Source organism: Cyprinodon tularosa, unplaced genomic scaffold (genome assembly GCF_016077235.1).
Source record: "Cyprinodon tularosa strain WSP-4 unplaced genomic scaffold, ASM1607723v1 ctg320, whole genome shotgun sequence".
In the NCBI taxonomy this organism is placed as follows: domain Eukaryota; kingdom Metazoa; phylum Chordata; class Actinopteri; order Cyprinodontiformes; family Cyprinodontidae; genus Cyprinodon; species Cyprinodon tularosa.
In genome coordinates, this window is record NW_024039031.1 from 557,196 (window position 1) to 578,038 (window position 20,843).

General features: G+C 36.7%; 1 protein-coding gene across 1 annotated transcript in view; it reads left to right on the top strand.

Moving 5' to 3' along the window:
* Nucleotides 1-773: 773 nt before the first annotated feature.
* Nucleotides 774-20,843, top strand: part of cfap74 (cilia and flagella associated protein 74) — an 83,617-nt gene continuing 63,547 nt past the window's right edge. The window contains exons 1-14 of the mRNA XM_038293107.1: nt 774-903; nt 1,072-1,200; nt 1,302-1,389; nt 5,155-5,298; nt 7,363-7,461; nt 7,552-7,659; nt 8,020-8,193; nt 8,351-8,461; nt 11,877-11,979; nt 12,466-12,623; nt 12,779-12,992; nt 14,102-14,266; nt 17,023-17,181; nt 17,274-17,392. Of these exons, the coding sequence (XP_038149035.1) occupies nt 1,104-1,200; nt 1,302-1,389; nt 5,155-5,298; nt 7,363-7,461; nt 7,552-7,659; nt 8,020-8,193; nt 8,351-8,461; nt 11,877-11,979; nt 12,466-12,623; nt 12,779-12,992; nt 14,102-14,266; nt 17,023-17,181; nt 17,274-17,392 (1,739 nt within the window). The 5' untranslated portion in view covers nt 774-903; nt 1,072-1,103. The remainder of the gene's footprint in view (nt 904-1,071; nt 1,201-1,301; nt 1,390-5,154; nt 5,299-7,362; nt 7,462-7,551; nt 7,660-8,019; nt 8,194-8,350; nt 8,462-11,876; nt 11,980-12,465; nt 12,624-12,778; nt 12,993-14,101; nt 14,267-17,022; nt 17,182-17,273; nt 17,393-20,843) is intronic.

Genomic DNA, 20,843 nt, shown 5'->3' on the forward strand with positions numbered 1-20,843 from the left:
TTACATTTAATATGGCCGAATATGAAGGGTGGTTTTTGTTTTTTGTTTTGTTTTTTTTACTTAAAGACGTTTAATAACATCCAACAGATAGATAAGGCAGTTTCATGGATTTGGAAACAGCAGAACATAAAATTCAAGGTGAAAAATATTGAATCAGTAGATACAATTAAATAAGTAGGTCAATTAGACAGGCTTAGATTTTATTTTGTCATTTTGTTTACACAAGTGTAAACAAAAGTAAATTTCTTTAAGAACAGCTCTCTAGACTATTTCATTTTTTAAAGTGCAGCCTTGATAAGGTAAGCAGAAGTGATAACAACATTGTGATGAAAAAACAGTAATGTAAACATATGACTGTATAGTTACGGGTTCTAACATTCAGGGTTGATTTATTTGTTTTTGTTTTTTGTTTCTTTTGTTATTTTTGTAACCCATTTTACATAACATTCAGCAGTCTAATGGCAGTGGGGAAGAAACTGTTCTGGAATCTGCTGGATTAAATTAATTAAATCAAATTAAATTAAATTCATTTTAATTTTATTTAATTATTTAATTAATAATAAATTAATTAAAGCAATAGTTTAATAAAATAGTGTGGAAACATAAAAGACCAGGTATTTAGAAAATATACTTTAGTCCCCACCAGTAGATGGCAACAATGCATCTTAACATTTGAGGCCGCCCACCAATAATTCTAAGAAGAAGAAATGATAGCCCCGTCCCCTGGCGCCCCGTTGTCATGGAAACCGTGGAGCGTTACCAACGGAAACAGTGAGTAAAGGTCTCGCGAAAGTGTCTTTTATATTTTAGTTGGACGTCATTTGTTGAAAGTTACTTTAAACGTGACGCATTTTAAATAAAAGCCAAAAAAGGGACCGAAGTTAATTTAGCAGCACCTGTCAGGTAAACAGTCAGATTTTACGTGTTTTTGCTGCAAACCTTGGATTTCCTAAGGCGGTGTTTTTCAAATATTTTAATAGTTTATTTAAATGTAGCTTTGGTATTTAAAAAAAAAAAGATGTAGACAGTTTTAACTGTTTATTAAAAGCTACAATGTTTTCTGTCCGACAGGTTGGACTCTGTCTCATCAGTAGGAAGGATTAATGGCTTCTGATGACAGAGACGGTTCACCTAAATCAAGGGGTTCGATGAGGAGCGGAAGGCTGGATGTCGCCCACAGCAGTGCCGACGTCACCGAAGGTAACAACCAGCTACTCTCACAAGACTAAAGTTACATTTAATTTTACAGTGACAGTGACAGATGGTTGTTTTAAGTTCCATAAACGAGGATGTTCCCACAGCTGTAGACCTTGGTCCAGGACAGGAGGCACCTATGGATGAAGAGGCAGATCTTCCCTCTCACCTGGAATGGTTGCAGGAATTGTCTGAGTAAGAACAAAAAATAAATAAAACCTAAATAAATAAACCTAAAACATGAATTCAGATTTTCAAAATTGTTAGCTTTGTTACATAATCCACAATATTGATGTGATCCCTGAAGTATAGGAGGAGTCTAAATATATGCATAAATACGAATGTGCCATAAAATTAGTATGTCCCATTAGGTAACGTGTATGTGTATATATATATGTGTATGTATATATATATGTGTATGTATATATATATATATATATATATATATATATATATATATATATGCAAATCAATTAATCTGTCAATAAATTTTTCGATTAATCGATTAATAATCGGATAGCCAAAAGTTCCTTAACGAAGACTTTTTATGAAATATACCCAGGTAAAACTTAAGGGCTTCTGGATAGAGCATATTGACAGACGAAAAAAAAAATAATTTTTTTAATTTCAAATGCAAAATATTTATGTTTTTTTTTTTTTACAATTTTGGTTTAATTGCTGGTCTAACTTGGTTGCTCTGTCTGCTAAAACTAAAGCTAAAACAGTACCAAATGATTCAGTCTCTATACTTCAACAATTAATCAATTACTAGATTACTTGACGATTATTTCAATAATTGATTAATCATGATTAATCCGATTAATTGTTTCAGCCATAACATATATATATGATTGAATTCACTCTATATTTATAAAGAAGTGAAGCAGTTACGAGTATTTTTAGGTGCTCACCAGTCTCTAACTTTGTTATCATGTTAAAAAAACAATTGGAAAGAATAGTTTTTAGCAAATCACCCGCTTAACCTTGTGCATTAACAACATATTGAATATGAAGCATGTATTGCTATTTACACTCTATTTTTTATGACTAATATTGTTTCCTTGACTAGAAATATAATTTAACACTAATGCCAATTGTTTTTAGCATCAGACCAGGGTTTTTTTTTTTTTTTTTTTTTCCCTTTTTGTATTTGTTTTTTTTTTTTTGCAAAAGCATGACATGAGCTGATTAGTAAAGGTGATTAAAATAAATAACCACGCTTACTATGAGATAATTTAACCAAGGAATTGAAACTCTCCATAATCAACGGTTGGCGTCCACAACCCAAACTGTTATTGTCTGGGGGGACGGTGAAGCCAGAAAAAAAGCCATGCTACTGTAAACATGTATTAATGATTTAAACTGTGACTGTATCCTTTAGTAACCAAGAATGAACATGTGCAGAAGCCCCTCATGCTCTGCAATAAAATTATAAATCTGCTTCTTAAAAGGGAAACTAAAACATTTGAAACACCAGGGGCTTAGAGGTAGATATAAGGTGGCCTCTGCCAGTTGTCTTCAAATGGTTCATCATAGAACCACTTGAGAACATATGACTGAGGATCAGGCTTCTGAATAAGCTAAACATAGATGCTCCTACATTGTAAAACGTTGAAATTACAACTGGCTCATCAGGGGCACAAATATTCTTGCATCTCTTAAATTGATTTAAAGCTACAGTGTGTACAGGTGCTGGTCATAAAATTAGAATATCATGAAAAAGTAGATTGATTTCAGTAATTCCATTTAAAAAGTGAAACTTGTATATTATATTCATACATTACATACAAACTCATATATTTCAGATGTTTATTTTGTTTAATTTTGATGATTACAAATGACAACAAATGAAAATCTCAAATTCATCATATCAGAAAATTAGAATATTGTGAAAAGGTTCAAAATTGATGGCCCCTGGTGCCACACTCTAATCAGCTAATTAACTCAAACCACCTGCAAAAGCCTTTAAATGGTCTTTCAGTCTAGTTCTATAGGCTACACAATCATGGGGAAGACTGCTGACTTGACAGTTGTCCAAAAGACGACCATCGACACCTTGCACAAGGAGGGCAAGACACAAAAGGTCATCGCTAAAGAGGCTGGCTGTTCACAGAGCTCAGTGTCCAAGCACATTAATAGAGAGGCGAAGGGAAGGAAAAGATGTGGTCGAAAAAAGTGTACAAGCAAGAGAGATAACCGCACCCTGGAGAGGATTGTGAAACAAAACCCATTCAAAAATGTGGGGGAGATTCACAAAGAGTGGACTGCAGATGGAGTGAGTGCTTCAAGAACCACCACACACAGACGTATGAAAGACATGGGTTTCTGCTGTCGCATTCCTTGTGTCAAGCCACTCTTGAACCACAGACAGCGTCAGAAGCGTCTTGCCTGGGCTAAAGAGAAACAGGACTGGACTGCTGGTGAGTGGTCCAAAGTCATGTTCTCTGATGAAAGTAAATTTTGCATTTCCTTTGGAAATCAAGGTCCCAGAGTCTGGAGGAAAAGAAGAGAGGCACTTCATCCACGTTGCTTGAAGTCCAGTGTAAAGTTTCCACAGTCAGTGATGGTTTGGGGTGCCATGTCATCTGCTGGTGTTGGTCCATTGTGTTTTCTGAGGTCCAGGGTCAACGCAGCCACATACCAGGAAGTTTTAGAGCACTTCATGCTTCCTGCAGCTGACCAACTTTTTGGAGATGCAGATTTCATTTTCCAACAGGACTTGGCACCTGCACACAGTGCCAAAGCTACCAGTACCTGGTTGAAGGACCATGGTATCCCTGTTCTTAATTGGCCAGCAAACTCTCCTGACCTTAACCCCATAGAAAATCTATGGGGTATTGTGAAGAAGAAGATGCAATACACCAGACCCAACAATTCAGAAGAGCTAAAAGCCACTATTAGAGCAACCTGGGCTATCATAACACCTGAGCAGTGCCACAGACTGATCGACTCCATGCCACGCCGCATTGCTGCAGTAATACAGGCCAAAGGAGGCCCAACTAAATACTGAGTGCTGTACATGCTCATACTTTTCATGTTCATACTTTTCAGTTGGCCAACATTTCTATAAATCCTTTGTTTTTATTGGTCTTCAGTAATATTCTAATTTTCTGATATGATGAATTTGAGATTTTCATTTGTTGTCATTTGTAATCATCAAAATTAAACAAAATAAACATCTGAAATATATGAGTTTGTATGTAATGTATGAATATAATATACAAGTTTCACTTTTTAAATGGAATTACTGAAATCAATCTACTTTTTCATGATATTCTAATTTTATGACCAGCACCTGTAATTTTTAGCGACATCTAACGTTCAGACTGCAGACCGCAGCAACATGAACATCTCCCCCCCACCGCTTCTCCCCCCCAACAGTACGGCGAGCGTTACGGGACAAAATGTCTTCAAAGACGTCCGCATCACCTACCTTCTCAAGTGATGAGGTTTGTTTACATAGATAATTTTAATACTGCCATCTATTGTTCAGTACCGTCTCAGTTCATCTCTCTCAACTTGCCGTAGTTACTTGCAATCACTAGTTTGTTGGCTCTGTGCTGCCGTAGCGCAAAGATGTCTGCCTCCATGGCTGCGAGACCCGCTCCTATGTAATTATAAATAACGAAATCTAAGGCAACGCAAATATTAAGGTTAAGAGGCTGAGCACGGAGATGATGATAAATAACATAGTTATGTATAATATATTACATTTCTGACTGTATATCCCTGTAATTATTACACACTGTAGCTTTAAAGGTATTTTTACAAAGAAATTGGGTTTCTTTTCAGTTAAATTTATGCGTTTATACTTCTGCACTAAAATATTAATTTATTTTAGGGCTTTTTAGACATCTTTGCAGTGGTATAAATCAGCTTTTTTTTTTTATTCATGTGAAGCATAACCAGGATTTCCATTCAACATTTTTTCCCCATATGTCCTTCTTCATCTTCCCCAAGAGAGAGCGATAGCGATGGTGACCTTACCCTTGTGGCTGACAATAGCAAGATGGAGAGTTATGCACGGATGTTCAAGCTGAGACGAAACCTGGACCAGCTGGACTCTTTTCAGCGACAGAAGGAGCGTGACGTGCAGACAGCCAGGTCTGGACCTGGCATTCATCAACCTCTAGAGCAAACTTGCCCGTTTAACCCAGATGAAATCTGATGTTCCTTTCAGGGATTTACAAACACCTTCACAGGCACATAATTGTCCTTCTCATTGTCACAAGTGGTTTCTGTTATTTTTAGGGTTTCTGTACACCTTGTTCCATTTGTTTGTTTTGTTATCCCTGTTTTCCATAATCTTCGCTCTGCTGCCCTTGTCACACGGGCGCCAATCATTTCTGTACCAAATGATTCAGCAATTTGCAGGAAATCATTCCTGCCTGAGAAAGAACATTTCCAGTAATGACCTCTCCTTCCACTTTTCTTCCCTTTTTATTTGTCTGCACGGCGAGCCATTAAGCACCTGATGAACTGTGATGCAGTCTCCATAAAACAAATGTCAGTCATCATCCTTCAGCACAAAGCAGCGTTGGTCAGCGTGGAGCTTTAGTGCTCTCTGAATAAGCATTGCTTTAATGGAACCTAGGCACAGCTGGCCTTAAAACGGTCTGAATCGTTTACGTTACAGCATGCATCAATTTCCTTTAGGAGAAAAGAGTAATTTTCCCTCAATCACAGAATGTAACCTTTTTGACTGAAAGAAAAAAAAAAAAAAACCTTTGTACTTTTTACACCAACCAGAGTCAATGCTTCATCTTCCAAAATTTGATATCTGGATTTCTTTTTATTTGCAGAATAATTTGGTTTTGATTGTTGCCTTAGAAAATCTCATTATTTTTATACCAAAAAGCATAATATAGTTCAACAGCTTTGAACTTTGCAGGATATTGACTAACAGAAGCATTTAACTTTATCACGTATTACATAACATACCTACTGTTTTAGTTCAAGTCCAAATACAAGGTGCTGGATAATTTTGGAGTGAAAACAAAACGATGCATGGTTTCCAAATTTCGTTTTCACAAGTCTAAATTAATTGAAATCTAATTTGACTTTTTTTTTTAAGACTAATTGTCTTTATAAAATGTTTTTTTGTAGATTCCACCAAAGTTCTGCTGTTTTTCAAAGGCTACAAAGCTTTGATGAGTTGACATAAGGTTAGCTAACAAACAGCAACTAGTGGAAATGTTGCAGTTAGGGTTAGGTTATATACAGAGGTTGGTAGTAACTAGTTCAATTTACTCTGTTATTGTTATTTGAGGGTTTTTTTTGTTTGTTTTTATGGCACTAGTGGCATTTTTTTATTTATTTAAGGACAGTAGGCTGACAGGAAAGGGGGAATGAGAGGGGGAGATATATGCGGCAAAGGACCACAGGTCGGACTCGAATCCGGGTCCGCCGCGTTGAGGATTAAGGCCTCCGTTCATTGGTCATGTGCGCTAACCACTGCGACACCGAAGCACACGCCATATTGAAGTCATTTTAAATTTTCGAATTATAATTTACTTAAAATATTTTATTATAGTCCTTAAAATACTAGAATTTACACATAAATTTACATTTTGGTTTGTTTTTAATACATAATTTTTATATCGGATGTTAAGATGAGTTATTAAGAACTTGAGTAGACTTTTAACAAAATAATTTTTTACTTTTACTTTGGTGAAAAATATGAGGAAGTACTGTCACAGTACTTCCTCATATTTTTCTCCAAAGTAAAAATTTGAACTGAATAAGAACTCTGTACTAGTGTTTTTGGGTATCCTACCCACCTCTTACTATATATAGGTATCCCATGGTTTGGACACCACACAGATCCCTGTTCAGTCCATTGTTTGAAAATTAAAGAAAATTTTGGCTGTTTAAGAATTTAAACATAAGAAGTCTTGTTTGCCTGAAGACAACACAGAAAGTGTATCTCCTGAAATCTGCAACAATGGTGAAATATTATGGTGGGAGCAGGAAAAACAGAAAAATTGTAAACCATCTACCATGTTTCTCTTCTGAAAAATTCACAAATCTTTTTTCTTTGGGTAAAACCCGAATTGAGTTTATTTAGGTTTTCCTTTATAAGATTAGATAAGATTTCCTGATGTGAAAAAGTAAAGAAGCGTATGTTCAACAATGCAGCTTTTCTTTTTTCAAACTTTGCTTTTTTAGAGAAAACCTGGAAATTTGCCGTAAGAATATAGAAAGCTGGATGAAGCAGAGGGACAATTTGGAGTGGGAAATAGAGCAGCAGAAAGCAAAAGACAGCAGGTGAGTACAGAATAAGAAACTATATAATCTAAGCATGCATTGGATAGGCAGGCTGTCTGTTTCCTTTCACTCATTCCTTGTCGTATTTAGCAGCGTGGCTGTGTTCCGACTGCAAGCTCAGCATAAGCAGTTGTGTCAAAAGCTGCAGAATGTGGAAGAGCTGGAAGGCCAGATCCGTGCTGAAGTGAGGCAACAAGAGTGGGTTCAACATGACGATGGTTTGTTTGTTCCTGCTCGGTTTGACAGGCATTAGTGCTGCATGAAAAGGGCAGTCCTCTCATTTGCTCGGATTTGATCACTGCCTCGGTTCTGAGGAAGTAAACAGAAGAAACACTGCAGTCTCAGAAAAAAGAACGACATGTCCAAAAAATGAATACATAACATTGGGTACACTCCTGCCTTAATACTATTATGTTCATGATCACTAATAGATCAAAGAGTCAGATTATATCCCCAAGCATTGCTAAACTGCTTTACTGTGTATGATGCAGATGATAACAATAAGAAATAGATTGCTGCATTTTGTTATGCTTACTCCCAAATTTCTCTGCTCCTCAGACTGAAGCTAAATGAGTTGGAGGTAGAACTTGGCAGGGTCTCCTTCCTCCGCCAGGAGGTGCAGAAGGAAGAGAAGCTCTTCCAGGTCCTTAAAGCACAGAAGGCAGTAACAAGGTTGCAGCAGGAGAAGAAAGTGTGCCAGAAGCAGCAGCACAAGATGAAGCTTCTGAGGGAGTAGGAACAACAACAGCTCACATCATTCATCACACAGAAGCATATTATGCACACAAAATATTGTCTTATCATTTTTGAATTTATCAAACCATTTTTCAGCTTTACAGAAAACCCATTTAAAAGGCTAAATGAAGGGTTGATGTTTTTGTTCTGATAGTAAACATTCAGCAAAGCTGAAGGAGGAGGAGTCCGACTGTCAAAGGAAGATTGAAGAGGCTCGAGCAAGCCAAAAGAAAGTTGCCAAGTACTTGAAGCAGACCATTAAGAGGTAATCACCAATAAACCATCGACACAGTCACGCCACAAAGGAGATATTTATTGTGAAGAGTCGACCTGTCCTATTGATTGTTCACTGACACGGTAGAGCTAAATAAAGCAGCCACCAGTGTTAGAGCTGAAAAGGATTCAATCTGATTGCTGTTTATAGGGCTGAAACAATTGATCGTGATTAATCGATTATTGAAATAATGATCAACATTTGGCAATCAACCGATGACTAGAGAATAGACTCTAAAAAATGCATTTAGCTGACAGAGCGACCCATTTAGAGCAGTAATTATAACAAATTGTAATAAAATGTATAAACATTTTGCATTCAAGATGAAAAAACGTTTTCATCTTTCAATATGCTCTAATCAAGACTCAGCAAGTGGAAACGTTTTAGGTCCACTTGGTTTAATTCTGTAAAAAATCTTCTTTGAGGAAAATTGCTGTCTCAATCGATAATTGAGAAAATAATCCACAGATTTATCAATAGGCCAAATAATTGTAAGTTGCAGCCCTAGTTGTATATAATTTGACCAACAGTAATCTCTTTGCCCTGTGCATGATGCTTATTTGTTTGTACAATGAATGTAGAGTGGGTTATCTCTGTGTTGTGTAGAGTGTAAACGCTATGAGAAAATGTGACTCTGATGGTAGAGTCATGATTTAACTTTACATGCTCCAATCTTTTACTTCATGAAAGACCTACCGGTATTTGGTCTGGACTGGTTTTGAAGAGTCTCGACAGCATTTGATCATATTTAGTGGAAAATTTACATTTTTCCTTTAAGCAAAGTGGACTCACTGCCATGTTCAAGAAACCAGTCTGAGATGATTCATGCTTTATGACAGTGTTATCCTGCTGGGAGTAGGCATCAGAAGATGGGTACACTGTGGTTATAAAGGGATGGACATACAGTAGTCAGCAACAATACTCTGGTATGCTGTGGCATAGACGCAATGCTCAATTGGTACCAAGGGGCCCAAAGAGTGAAACGAAAATATCCTCCACACCATTACACTACAACAAGCCTGAACCTCTTATACAAGTCAGGATGAGTCTATACTTTCATGCTGACGCCAAACTCTTACCCTACCATCCGAATGTTGGAACAGAAATTGAGACTCATCAGCCTGAGTAATATGGGATTCCGTTAGTGCCAAAAATATGTTTATGTGTCTTCTGGTGTGTCCATGTGTCTATGTAAGGTGTGCATGTATCGTGCTTATGTAATGGAAGTTGTATATGTAGTGGGTTAAAGTCTATATGTCAGATTCATATGTTGTGTCTATATGCTGTGAGCATATGCATTGTGTCTACATGAGGGATAATGTGCATTGCATTATTCTTCACTTTATGTTGTTTGACCATGTTGTTGAACCAGTCAGCATGTGATCTCGTTTTGCTGTTGTTTCCTTTGCTGTTACAGCCTCTCGTTCTCCCCTGTCGTCTCCCTCTGCTGTTATACCTGTCGTTGTCCTGTCATCTCCCTCTGCTGGTACAACCTGGCATTACAACCTGTTGTCTCCTCCGTTTGTTAAAACCTGTCGTTCTCCTCTGTCTTCTCCTCTGCTGTTATACCTGTCGTCTCCTCTGTTGTTAAAACCTGTTTTCTCCTCTGCTATTATAGCCTGTCCATGGTAATGCTCATTGAAGCTCAATTTTACAGAAGAGGCGTTTGTGTCATTGACTCTTATTTTGAAATCTCCATTAAACCGGAAGTGTGTACGTTATTTTATCATGACCGCATTGGTCAGTAAGTGAAAAACTAAGGCGTTTACCAGAGCTAATATGTATGAACAGTCAGATTTGAAGGGAATTATTACTGTTGTGACATTAAAGATTAAAACAATATAGATAAAATAGCCAACCACTTGCAAATGGAACCAGGTAACGGCACAAGACGGCAGCAGCAACCCACCATTGTAAAAGCAGTGCAACGCCCCGTTAACGGGGACAATCACAAGTATAACGGAGACAGGTTGTAACAACACAGAAGACGACAGGGGACAACGACAGGTTGTAACACCAGGTTGTACCAGCAGAGGGAGACGACAGGGGAGAATGACAGGCTGTAACAGCAAAGGAAACAACAGCAAAACGAGATCACATGCTGACGGGTTCAACAACATGGTCAAACAACATAAAGTCAAGAATAATGCAATGCACGTTATCCCTCATGTAGACACAATACATATGCTCACAGCATATAGACACAACATTTTAAACCACTTTAAACCACTTTAAACCACTACATATACAACTTCCATTATATAAGCACAATACATGGACACACCAGAAGACACATAAACATATTTTTGGCACTAACGGAACCCCATAGAGTAACATTTTTCAATTCTCCTATTGCCTGTGCAAATTGTTTCCTGTTCTTAGCTAACAGAAGTAGCACCCAGTGTGGTCCTCTGCTGCCCTAGCCCTGGCCATTCTGTTCTGACCTCTGGCATCAACAACTCAGTTGCACCTACAGAACTGCTGCTCACTGGATGTATTCTCTTTTTGGACCATTTTCTGTAAACACAGAGGGTTATGCGTGAAAATCCCAGTAAGATCAGCAGGTTCTGAAACACTCAGACCAGGCCATCTGACACCAACAGCCATGCCGCGTTCAAAGCCACTTAAATCATCTTTCCTCCCTATTCAGATGCTCAGTTTGAACGGCAGCAGATCGTCTTCACCATGCCTAGATACCTAAACACACCGAGATGCCGAGATGGGACTGACTGATTAGAACTGTGTTTTAACCTGCGATTGGACAGGTGTACCTAATAAAGTGGCCGGTGGGTGTAAAGTCCTCACTGCCATCAAAGTTGGATCAATTAACACCAAACAGAATTTCACTAAAACAGATTTTTTCCTTAGCTATAATGTTTAAATCTTGCTTTTAGGCAGCCCTTTTCTAACAGTGATCGCATAGAGGAAAGTGTAAAATCTGTGAAAATGATCAAACCCAGACTTAACTATACTGCATACAGAAGGTGCAATTTATACCATGGCTAATTCTGTTGAAGTAAAAGCTACCATAAAATCCCATGTAGAAGCTTTGTTGCTTCCACATTAATAAGCTTTGCTTTTTAGCTCTTCCCTGCTTTTTCCACATCACTTGTTTAATTAAGAATGCTAAGTAACACATTCAATTAGACCAGGCCAATCATCATGGGGAGAGTGTGTTAAGAAAAATAGAGCATTTATTTAAGGAGTTGAAATCCAAATCTTTTCTTTGCGACAGCCTTTCACAAAAAATCTATTACAAGAAATTAAATACAGAAAGAATCGCTTCGTCAAATTACATGTCAGGTTTAAGAATATATAACGCGTGTGGGGTTGGCTACACTGCCAAAAAGCACTCTTGTTTTCTCTCCACCTTACTCTAAGCTGTTTGTGTCCATTTTATTTTTAGGTTGCATCAGCAAGAGGCTGAGAAGGAGCAGCAGAACAGAGAGTTTATGGAAAGGAGGGTGCATGCTGTTGAGTCTCTAAAATCGAACATAGCAGCCAACCAAGTAAGCAGCAGAACAGAACTCAATCTGATCCTTGCTTTAAGGTTGTTGTTTTTTTTTTGTATATTTCAGATTTTTTTTTCTCCATCTACTCTGCTATGCACTAAATACTGTAAGCCTATTTTTAGAGGTGGAGGAGAACCATCTGCTAATTGGTTTAAACTGTAATTTCTGAACATGAGCAAAAGAGAGAGTTAAAACATAAAAGTCAATATTAAAAACCTTTCAAACGAACAGACGTATTCCATATTTAGACTCATTAAAAGCAGTGAAAAAGTTGAATTTGTTTTTTCTTTTTATTCTCTGGTTCCAATCAAAGGTTTCCATTTTCTTTCCTAAATATGGTTTGAAGATAAGATGCAGTGCATTCTGTACATAACCTGATGCTGTGGAAGAGAAGGAAGCCACATATTCCCATTTTATTTATTATTGCAGTTTTTGGCTAAACTTCTCCTGATGTTGTTTCCAATTTGATATTTGTTACTTTAGGAGAAATTACAGGTTCAGCAGAATAGAGCCAAAGAAGAAGCCCGAAAGAAAGAACAACAAGAAAGGCAACTAAAAGCTGCCTTGGAGGCTCAAGGCATCGACAGTATGAAACATATGTATCAGCAGAAACAGCTAGAGGAGGCAAAACAAAAACAACGGTATGTCCTCTTCTCTCCTCTCCTTTCCTTTTGCTACATGTATGTCCTCTACTCCCACTCCATGCAGTATGGTGTGGGTGTTTTTTTCTCTGTGTGCTGAGGAATACATGACCCCATTTCAGTGTAATGCAGTGTTTCTGATATATACCTCTAAGGGAATTGGAGGAGAGACAGAAGTCAAAGAGATTGGAGATCCAGGCAAAAGTTCTTCAGGAGGAACAGCTGCTAAAGAGTAGAAAAATTTACCAGGGAGAGCCTCCCAGACCAGCAAACAATGGCAGGCCCTTACCTTTGAGGATGAGAAGACAGATTCTCCGGTCTTATCAGGATCCTGACACTCCATCAGTCTGTGAGGAGACGACAACATCGGTGAGAGGTTCTAACATCTCCAATGGTGTTCCGGTCCCATTTGGTGTTCATACAATTGTTTCACATTTTCAAATTACTGAAAAAAAAAGGTTAACTGATTTTTTAAAATATTATTTCAGTTTAATATGGGGAAAAAAGTGAGAATTCTGACTTTTTTCTCAGAATTCTGAATTTAATCTCAGAATTCTCATTTTAATCTCAGAATTCTCACTTAAATCTCAGAATTCTGACAGCTAACAAACATGTTAGCATTAAGCCTTAGCCATGTCTGTTATAGAGACTACTGTAGCTCTCTTGTTTTAATCACCTTCTGCTCTTCTATTAATGAAATATCATCACCTGGGACCCTTTAGTACGGAAGAGGATTAGGGCCACTGGAAAAAAAAAAGTTTTTTTCTCAGAATTCTGACTTTTTTCATTGTCAGAATTCAGTCAGAATTCTGAGAATAAAGTCAGAATTCTGAGAAAAAAAGTCAGAATTCTGACTTTAATCTCAGAATTATGAGAAAAAAGACAGAATTCTGAGATTAAAGTCAGAATTCTGACTTTTTTCCCCATGTTAAACTGAAATAAAATTTAAAAATCAGTTAACTTTTTTTTTTTTCAGTGGCCCTAATCCTCTTCCGTACTTTAGGCATGTAATAGGTCGCCTCATTTTCCACCAATGTGTTACTGGCCCTCCCAAACAACTCACATCCTTGTAAGTGAAGCTGAGTGTTCGTTCCCACATCTCTTCCTTCATGGTGCCCATCTACATCAAGACCCAAAATTCTGAGATTAAAGTCAGAATTCTGAGAAATAAGGTCTTAATTCTGACTCTTTTCTATAAGTCAGAATTATACTGAAATAAAATAAAAAAAATTGTAAAAACTTTTTAAATTTTTTTCAATGGACCTAATCCTTTTCTGTAAAACACAGAGCCAGAGCTGCAGTAGGATAGTTTAGATCAAACCATTTTTATGTTTTTAGACATAAAACACTTTGTCCCAATTTCTGTTAGTCCAACACATAACATGTTGCAAAACAAACTGAGAAAAGCTGCAGGGCGTATCAAGCAACCTGGGCATGACATGGTGTTTGCAAATGTGTGTTTCTTTACATTCCTCCAGCTTGTGAGAGAGTCCAGTAACATCAGTAGGTCTTCATCCCAGTGCTCTGTTGGTGAACATCTGGAAGAAACGGAGGAAACTCTTCCAAAAGACACGGCCAACGAGAGCTTCACTGACAGCCTTACAGAGCCTGAATTCTCTGGGCTGTGGGAGCCGGAATGCAAGGTGTGCTAAAACAACAGCTCCTTCCTACTATATTCAGCAGCCACATAAACAGCCTGCAGGAAAGGGAGCAGATACTCCAGTGTTTACTGAGCTGGTGGGATCAGGATGGAAAATGACATGAACCACCACATGCTCACAGTGACGCTTATTTCTGGCAGGCGGAAAGACAAACATTAAGACTGTCTGTCAGCTCAGGTAGCAGAAGCCTGTCTGAAAGTAGGCTGAGAAGAGCCAGAGTATCTGTGATGCTTTTTCACATATTTAATGTCTGATATCTTAGCTCCAAAGAAGGCTAGACTTTGCTCTATAAATTGTTACATAAAATAAAAAAATCCCTTTAAAGGACTTATTTGATCTATTAAACATACTGGAACTATATAGTTCCGCTCCGTTAATTCAATATATACTTTACTGTAGTCATTTTTATATTCATTTATTTATTTTTTTGTTTTATTTAAGCTAATTGTTCGTTATGGCTGGTATTTCAAAAAAGTTAAAACCATCAAAATAATTTCCTTCATCCAGACAGTTAATTTCTTTGTGGCTGGACTTGATACTGCACCAACTTGTTGTTCTCCACATACCAAAATAAGTAGTTTTTCAAGATGATGCAAAGTTAAATTTAACACTATCATTAGTTATTAAATTAAGAAACTTAAGTGTACGGATGTGTATCATCCAGAATTGTAGAAAAATGTTCCTTTAATAGGGTAGTGCAGTAACCTGTATAAGGTTTCAAGCTTCTCTCCTTATCATTTTTTACTGCATTACTTTTATACTTTAGGTAGTTTTAAAAAAAAATGGTACTTTTACACTTTTACTTGAATAAAAAGTTGATATCCTAACTTCGACAAAAGTGTTTTTAAATAGGGTTTTTACTTCTACTTGATTATATATATATATATATATATATATATATATATATATATATATATATATATATATATATATATATATATATATATATATATATATATGTATATGTATATATGTATATATATATAACAACATAAAAAAATTTTTCTTAAGCAATTGTGTGGGTTGCAAAACCACTTTAGGGGTAATCTGATAGAAACATGCTTTTATAATGAGAGGTGTAATCAAAAGAGAAAAATGTATTTCCAGAAATCATCCGAAGTTTAGAAAGAACAATAATTATAGGGGGGTCTGTAAATGAGCCAATTGCCACAAAGGAAACTTAGCTCACTGTCTCATTCAGCATCCTGCAGCAGCTGAAATAAGGGTCGACAGGCTTCGGTTCCCATTGTGTTTGTGCCTTTGAGGCTTCAGAGCAAACACAGAGTTACAGCTCAGAGATCTGAGCATGAAACGAGTCAAGTGGAAGGGATCTGTCCTGCCAACATACAGTTCAGACCAATTACTATATCAAAAACTAACGTCCAATGCAGCAGCTGAATAAAAGTGGTGCAACAAAGCTAAGCAAATGAAAGTATTTTTAGCTTAGTATTTTTAGAAGAAAACAACAGCTGGAAAAACTAATATGCTTTAAGATCGCAAGCCACAGAGTTTTACATGAAGATAGAAAACAAATGCATTTACAAAACATCTATTTGATTCTACATCTAAATACTAATTGTATATAAGGGGAGTATCAAAGGACCAACTTTGTTATCTTTTAGACGTTTGCAGTGGAGCAATGTTAAAAAGTATATTTACTTGATTAAAGTACTTAAGTCCTTTTTTTTTAGTATCTTTACTTTACTTGAGTTATTTTTTCAGGGGGTCCTTATAACTTTCACTCCACTACATTTCAAAGTCGAATATTGTACCTTCTACTCCACTAGATTTTGAGGAAGTTGCTCGTTACTTGTTCCTTTTAGCTTAGCTTAGCTTTGTAATCCACTGTTACTGTTTCTTTTTTTAAATGAAATTTCAACATGCAGGGTAGCAGCCCTTAGGACTGAATTTGGACAGCACTGTTTTAGAGATTAGCATGGCATTATATATGTGAGACACTCAGGGCAGATATTATTTGTAATTTATACATTTTATTAAGATATTAGTTGTTGCCATGTGAGCAAGTGTTTCAGTAGGATGAGTTCTCAAATCAGAGTTGTAGATTCAACATTAAACCTCTATTCCATAGTGAAATTGTGAGGAGAATCAAGACACTCCTGTTTTCTTTTTGGCCTGTTTTTAAATAAGAAATAATGATCTAAATAAACTGTCCTTATTTTTTGTGGTATTTTTATACTGAAGTTCTTTACACACTAGAAAAACGATCTTAAATTTCTTAAATTAAGTTTATTTACCCTTAATTTGAGTCGGTAAATCAGTTTGCCAATGGAATGAGTTTTTTTACTCTTAAAATTAAACAATAAGACAATGCAACTCTGTTTTCTCATTTTAAGTGTAAATTGTCTTGTTCCTTTGGCAAAATGTCTCTTTTACCTAATCAATCCAATAACAAATGAACTTATTTTAAAAAAAAAATTACTTATGTAGATTTTGATTTTTTTTTTTTCAAAAATATACTCATATTAGAAAATTTAATTAGTATTTTCGAATATTTAAATACTTTAAAAATGCATGTACTTTGAATACTTAAGTATTTTCAAAAGGAGTACTTAAATATTTGAATAGATGTTTGAAGTTTTGCTTGTTGTTAAGTAAGTTTTGACTATGAGTATCAATACTTTTACTCAAGTACTAAGGTTGAATACATCGTCCACCACTGGTGGTTTGGGTGTAAAAGTTTGTTTATTGATCTGGTTAAAGATGTGTTGTGGTTTCAGGGGGCCATCACCGAGGATATGACACCTCCAAAAGCAGAAGTAAAGAAATATGAACCTTCCATGACAAGCAAAAAGTTAGGAGTGACATCTAAAAACATTAATGGAAAAGAGATGAAAGGGCCTCCATTCATCAGCAAACCCAAAGTCGTCCACTTTAAGGTACAAACTTAATGGTCAACCCAAAAATATGCTAATAGCCGAGGTTAATTTATGGTGTTATGTTTTTTTCTAATGTAAATGATCTGTTGTAGGACTTTGAAGTGGGAAAGTTGTATAAGCAGAAGATCACGCTAACAAACAACAGCTACACTGTTAATCAGTGCAGGTTTCTAAAGGTCTCTGCTTCACCAGAGGATGTCATTTCTGTCAAGTAAGCTTCATCGATGTGTTGTTTGTCTCAAACTGTAGCTGCTGGATGTTCTTGTGTTGATCGAAAACAGGTCAAATCTTAAACTGTGTCAATACTGAAATGGCTTCAGCCTCACACAATTTTAGTTGTTCAACTAATTTATAAAGGCTAAATAGTTTATTTCCACAAGTCAGATTTAGGTTACATAAAAACTTTATGTTTAGAAGGATTAAATTAGAAGAAAATCTATTTTATTTTCTACTGCTTCTATACCAGATGATTGATTTAAGGCATTCAAATTTACGCTTTGAATGTAAGCAAAGTCCTCCAAGACGCAGCATAGTTTGACAGGACCGTTTAAAACAGCCTGAATTTGACAGTACTGAAAGTAACATACAACCTAAAATATTTAATTAAATGGCGCTGCTTTACTCTGTTACATTTATCATATAAAGAAATCGTACTTCTCATATTAAAAAGATAGTTATTAAAACACAACAGAGAGGAGAATTCTAAGAGTTTTGAATGTGTTCTAAAAGCACAGTAATTGTGACATTGTGCCCACAGATATTAATAGGAAGAAAAGTGGCCATCACATGTTTGTGCCCTTCAAAACGCTTCTTTAGAAGCTTCTCTCCTCTCAGCCGATAGAAATCCAGCCATCATTTGTCATTTTTAAATATGATGGAATATGCGTGAAAGCAGAGGCTGTCCTCCCACATATGGACGCCAGTTTGGATAACCACGCGCACAGCTCTTCTTATGAGTCCCTGCTAAATGAGTCAGATGATGTTTCTTCTCTCTCCTCTCTGTGAAGTCGGCCTGCAGCCCACAGGCCGAGTTGAGATGCATTGTTCTCCGGGTTGCTCTCTGTGGATCGCTCTCCCATTAGCTCTTATATGGATTGAAGTGGAGTTCTTCTCTCCTCATTCTGCCTGACTGGGTGCAGAGTCTTTAGCAGGGTCAGCTGGAAACTACCGATGCTGTTATTGAGCACTGCTGCGGGATCACTTGTCTGAATATATTACCTTCTAGTTCTGCATTCCTTACTTGCATGTAACAGACACAAACTTCTACCACATATATGTAAATTATACATTTTATAACTTTAAACTTTGTAGTATGTCAAATAACAAATTCATTAACCACATACATCTAGTTGGGTAAGAAATCATCAGGAAAGATAATCACACAAGTAATCAAATTCTATTGACAAACAATACACCAACTGCAGTGTATGCAGCCCAGGAAGTAAAATTATTTATTCACATTTTTTCAGATTGCAACCACAAACTTTATTTTGTCAGGAACTAATTTAATCACAACACAAACTAGTGTATATTTTTAAAGTGGAAGGAAAACGATGCAAAATAGTTTTTAGTTAAAAGCCTTGAAAGTGTGCTGTGCATATTTATTTAGCTTCCTTTTTAAAGTATGTGTTATCATCTGTCTTTGGGGGGATTTCTCTGCCTTCTTGCAGATATTGAGTCTGATGCTTCTCCACATTTTCCTCTGCGGATCTCTTTGCAGTTCGGATGGATATTATCTGGGAATACCAACACCACTATCCACAAACTCTCAGTTGGATTTAGGTCTTGATCTTGTCTGGACCATTTAGACACATTTATTTAACCAACACCAATTCAATGTTATAATAGATGAATGTTGGAAGGGGAATCTCTACTTCAGCTCTAATATTTTGGAGCTTCTCCTCCAGGATTATCCTGTACTTACGTTTATGTTTACAGGATGATGTGCTGAGAGAAGGCAGAGCAGAAGCATATATTTCATATTTCCTCTACATGGCGAGTGGCAAAGTACTGACATAGGTTATATATATTGTTTCTCTCTGAATATACTTGTCAAATAGTTACCGTGTCAACTCCTGCATGACTTGTGGATCTCTGCAGCTCCTCCAGAGTTCTCCGATTAATGGTCTTGTTGCCAGCCCTGCGATTTATTGGAACGATCAGATTGTGAGAGATTTCCTTTTTCAAACTGATTATTTGATAAGCTAAACCTGCTTTAAATTAATCCACAAATGTATCCCTGACCTATCCAGTGTGTTCTTTAATCTTTCAGATTCTGTGTTAGTTTAATAATTCATTTTGGCGTAAAAGGAGCTCAATACATGCCACTCTTTTTGCATTTGCTTCCCTCCTTCCCTCATTAGTGCTACATTTTCAATGACATAAAGTTCCACTAATATAGACAGAAGCTAGTGGGTTTAAATGCGAGAAAATCCAAAGGGTGTGAATACTTTTACAAAGTATAAGCATTTTTCTTTGCATATATAGCACATTTCATTTGCAAACACAAATCATGTGCTTTACATGAACCAGACATAGTAATGAAACACTCATTGTACTGGCACAGAAAGATAAAAAAAAATAAAAAGAATAACATAGAAATAACACAGCTGAATATTAAAGGCAATAGAAATTCATTTTAGTTCAAAAATGATTAGAAATTAGAATGTTAGAAAGGGAAATGAAATGTTGTAACTAGTTTATTTCAACAAGTTTGTTGTATATGTTAATAGCTGTAGGCAGGATGGATCTTTGGTAGCGGTCTGTCTTAGAGTGAATCTGGAGAAGCCTTTGACTGACGACACTCTACTGGTCTTTAACAGTGCAAGAGGATTCTCACTGTCGTCCATAATGTTCTCCATTTTATGAAGAATTCTGCTTTGTGAAATAACCTCTAATCATCTTACAACAGAGTCGGCCTTCTTTAACACCTTGTTGAGCGTGTTGGTTGAATAATTTAAAGTCACAAAATTAGTATAAAAAAACAATAATAAAAGCATTAGTAATATCGGGGCATTGCGATGGACTGGCAAATTAGTATTGATAATAAAATAATGCTGCAGTTAAAGAGAGCTAAGGCTGGTTTAAGCTCAGAAACCAGGTCTCCTGTGTGTGTGTGTGGCAGTGAAAGCAGATATGCCCCCAACCCTTTCGCAGACACTCTGTTGCACCTCTCCAAAATTGTAGTTGACCGCAGACAGTTTTTCCACCTGGATCCCCGTTCTTTTTCACTCTCAAGTCCCTCCGTTGTCACACAAAGTTGGCTCTTGCGTTTTCCCACTTCCTCACCATCTGAGCCGTATCTAGACCCACAGCTAGTCCTTGAAATTGGGCATAAATTAAAAATATCTGCGTCATACCTGCGACAAGCTCACTGTGACACGCTGCTGTGAGAGGATAACCAGCCCTTTAGATTACATACATAGTGTAGTAAAACTGCTTCCCTAAAAGTTTAGGATTGTTATGTCTGTTGACGATGAAGTACAGCAGATTTCTGGTATAATTATTTACTATTGGATACTTTCATATTTAGGGTTTTTTTTGACTTACTTTTTAGTGGCTTCCACTGTGTGGTTCCTTTGGACACTTGGTGCTTTGTTCCTGGTACGATTGATTATCTTGTTAATACTACTGTTTTCATTACTTCAGGAAGCTGCATTAAC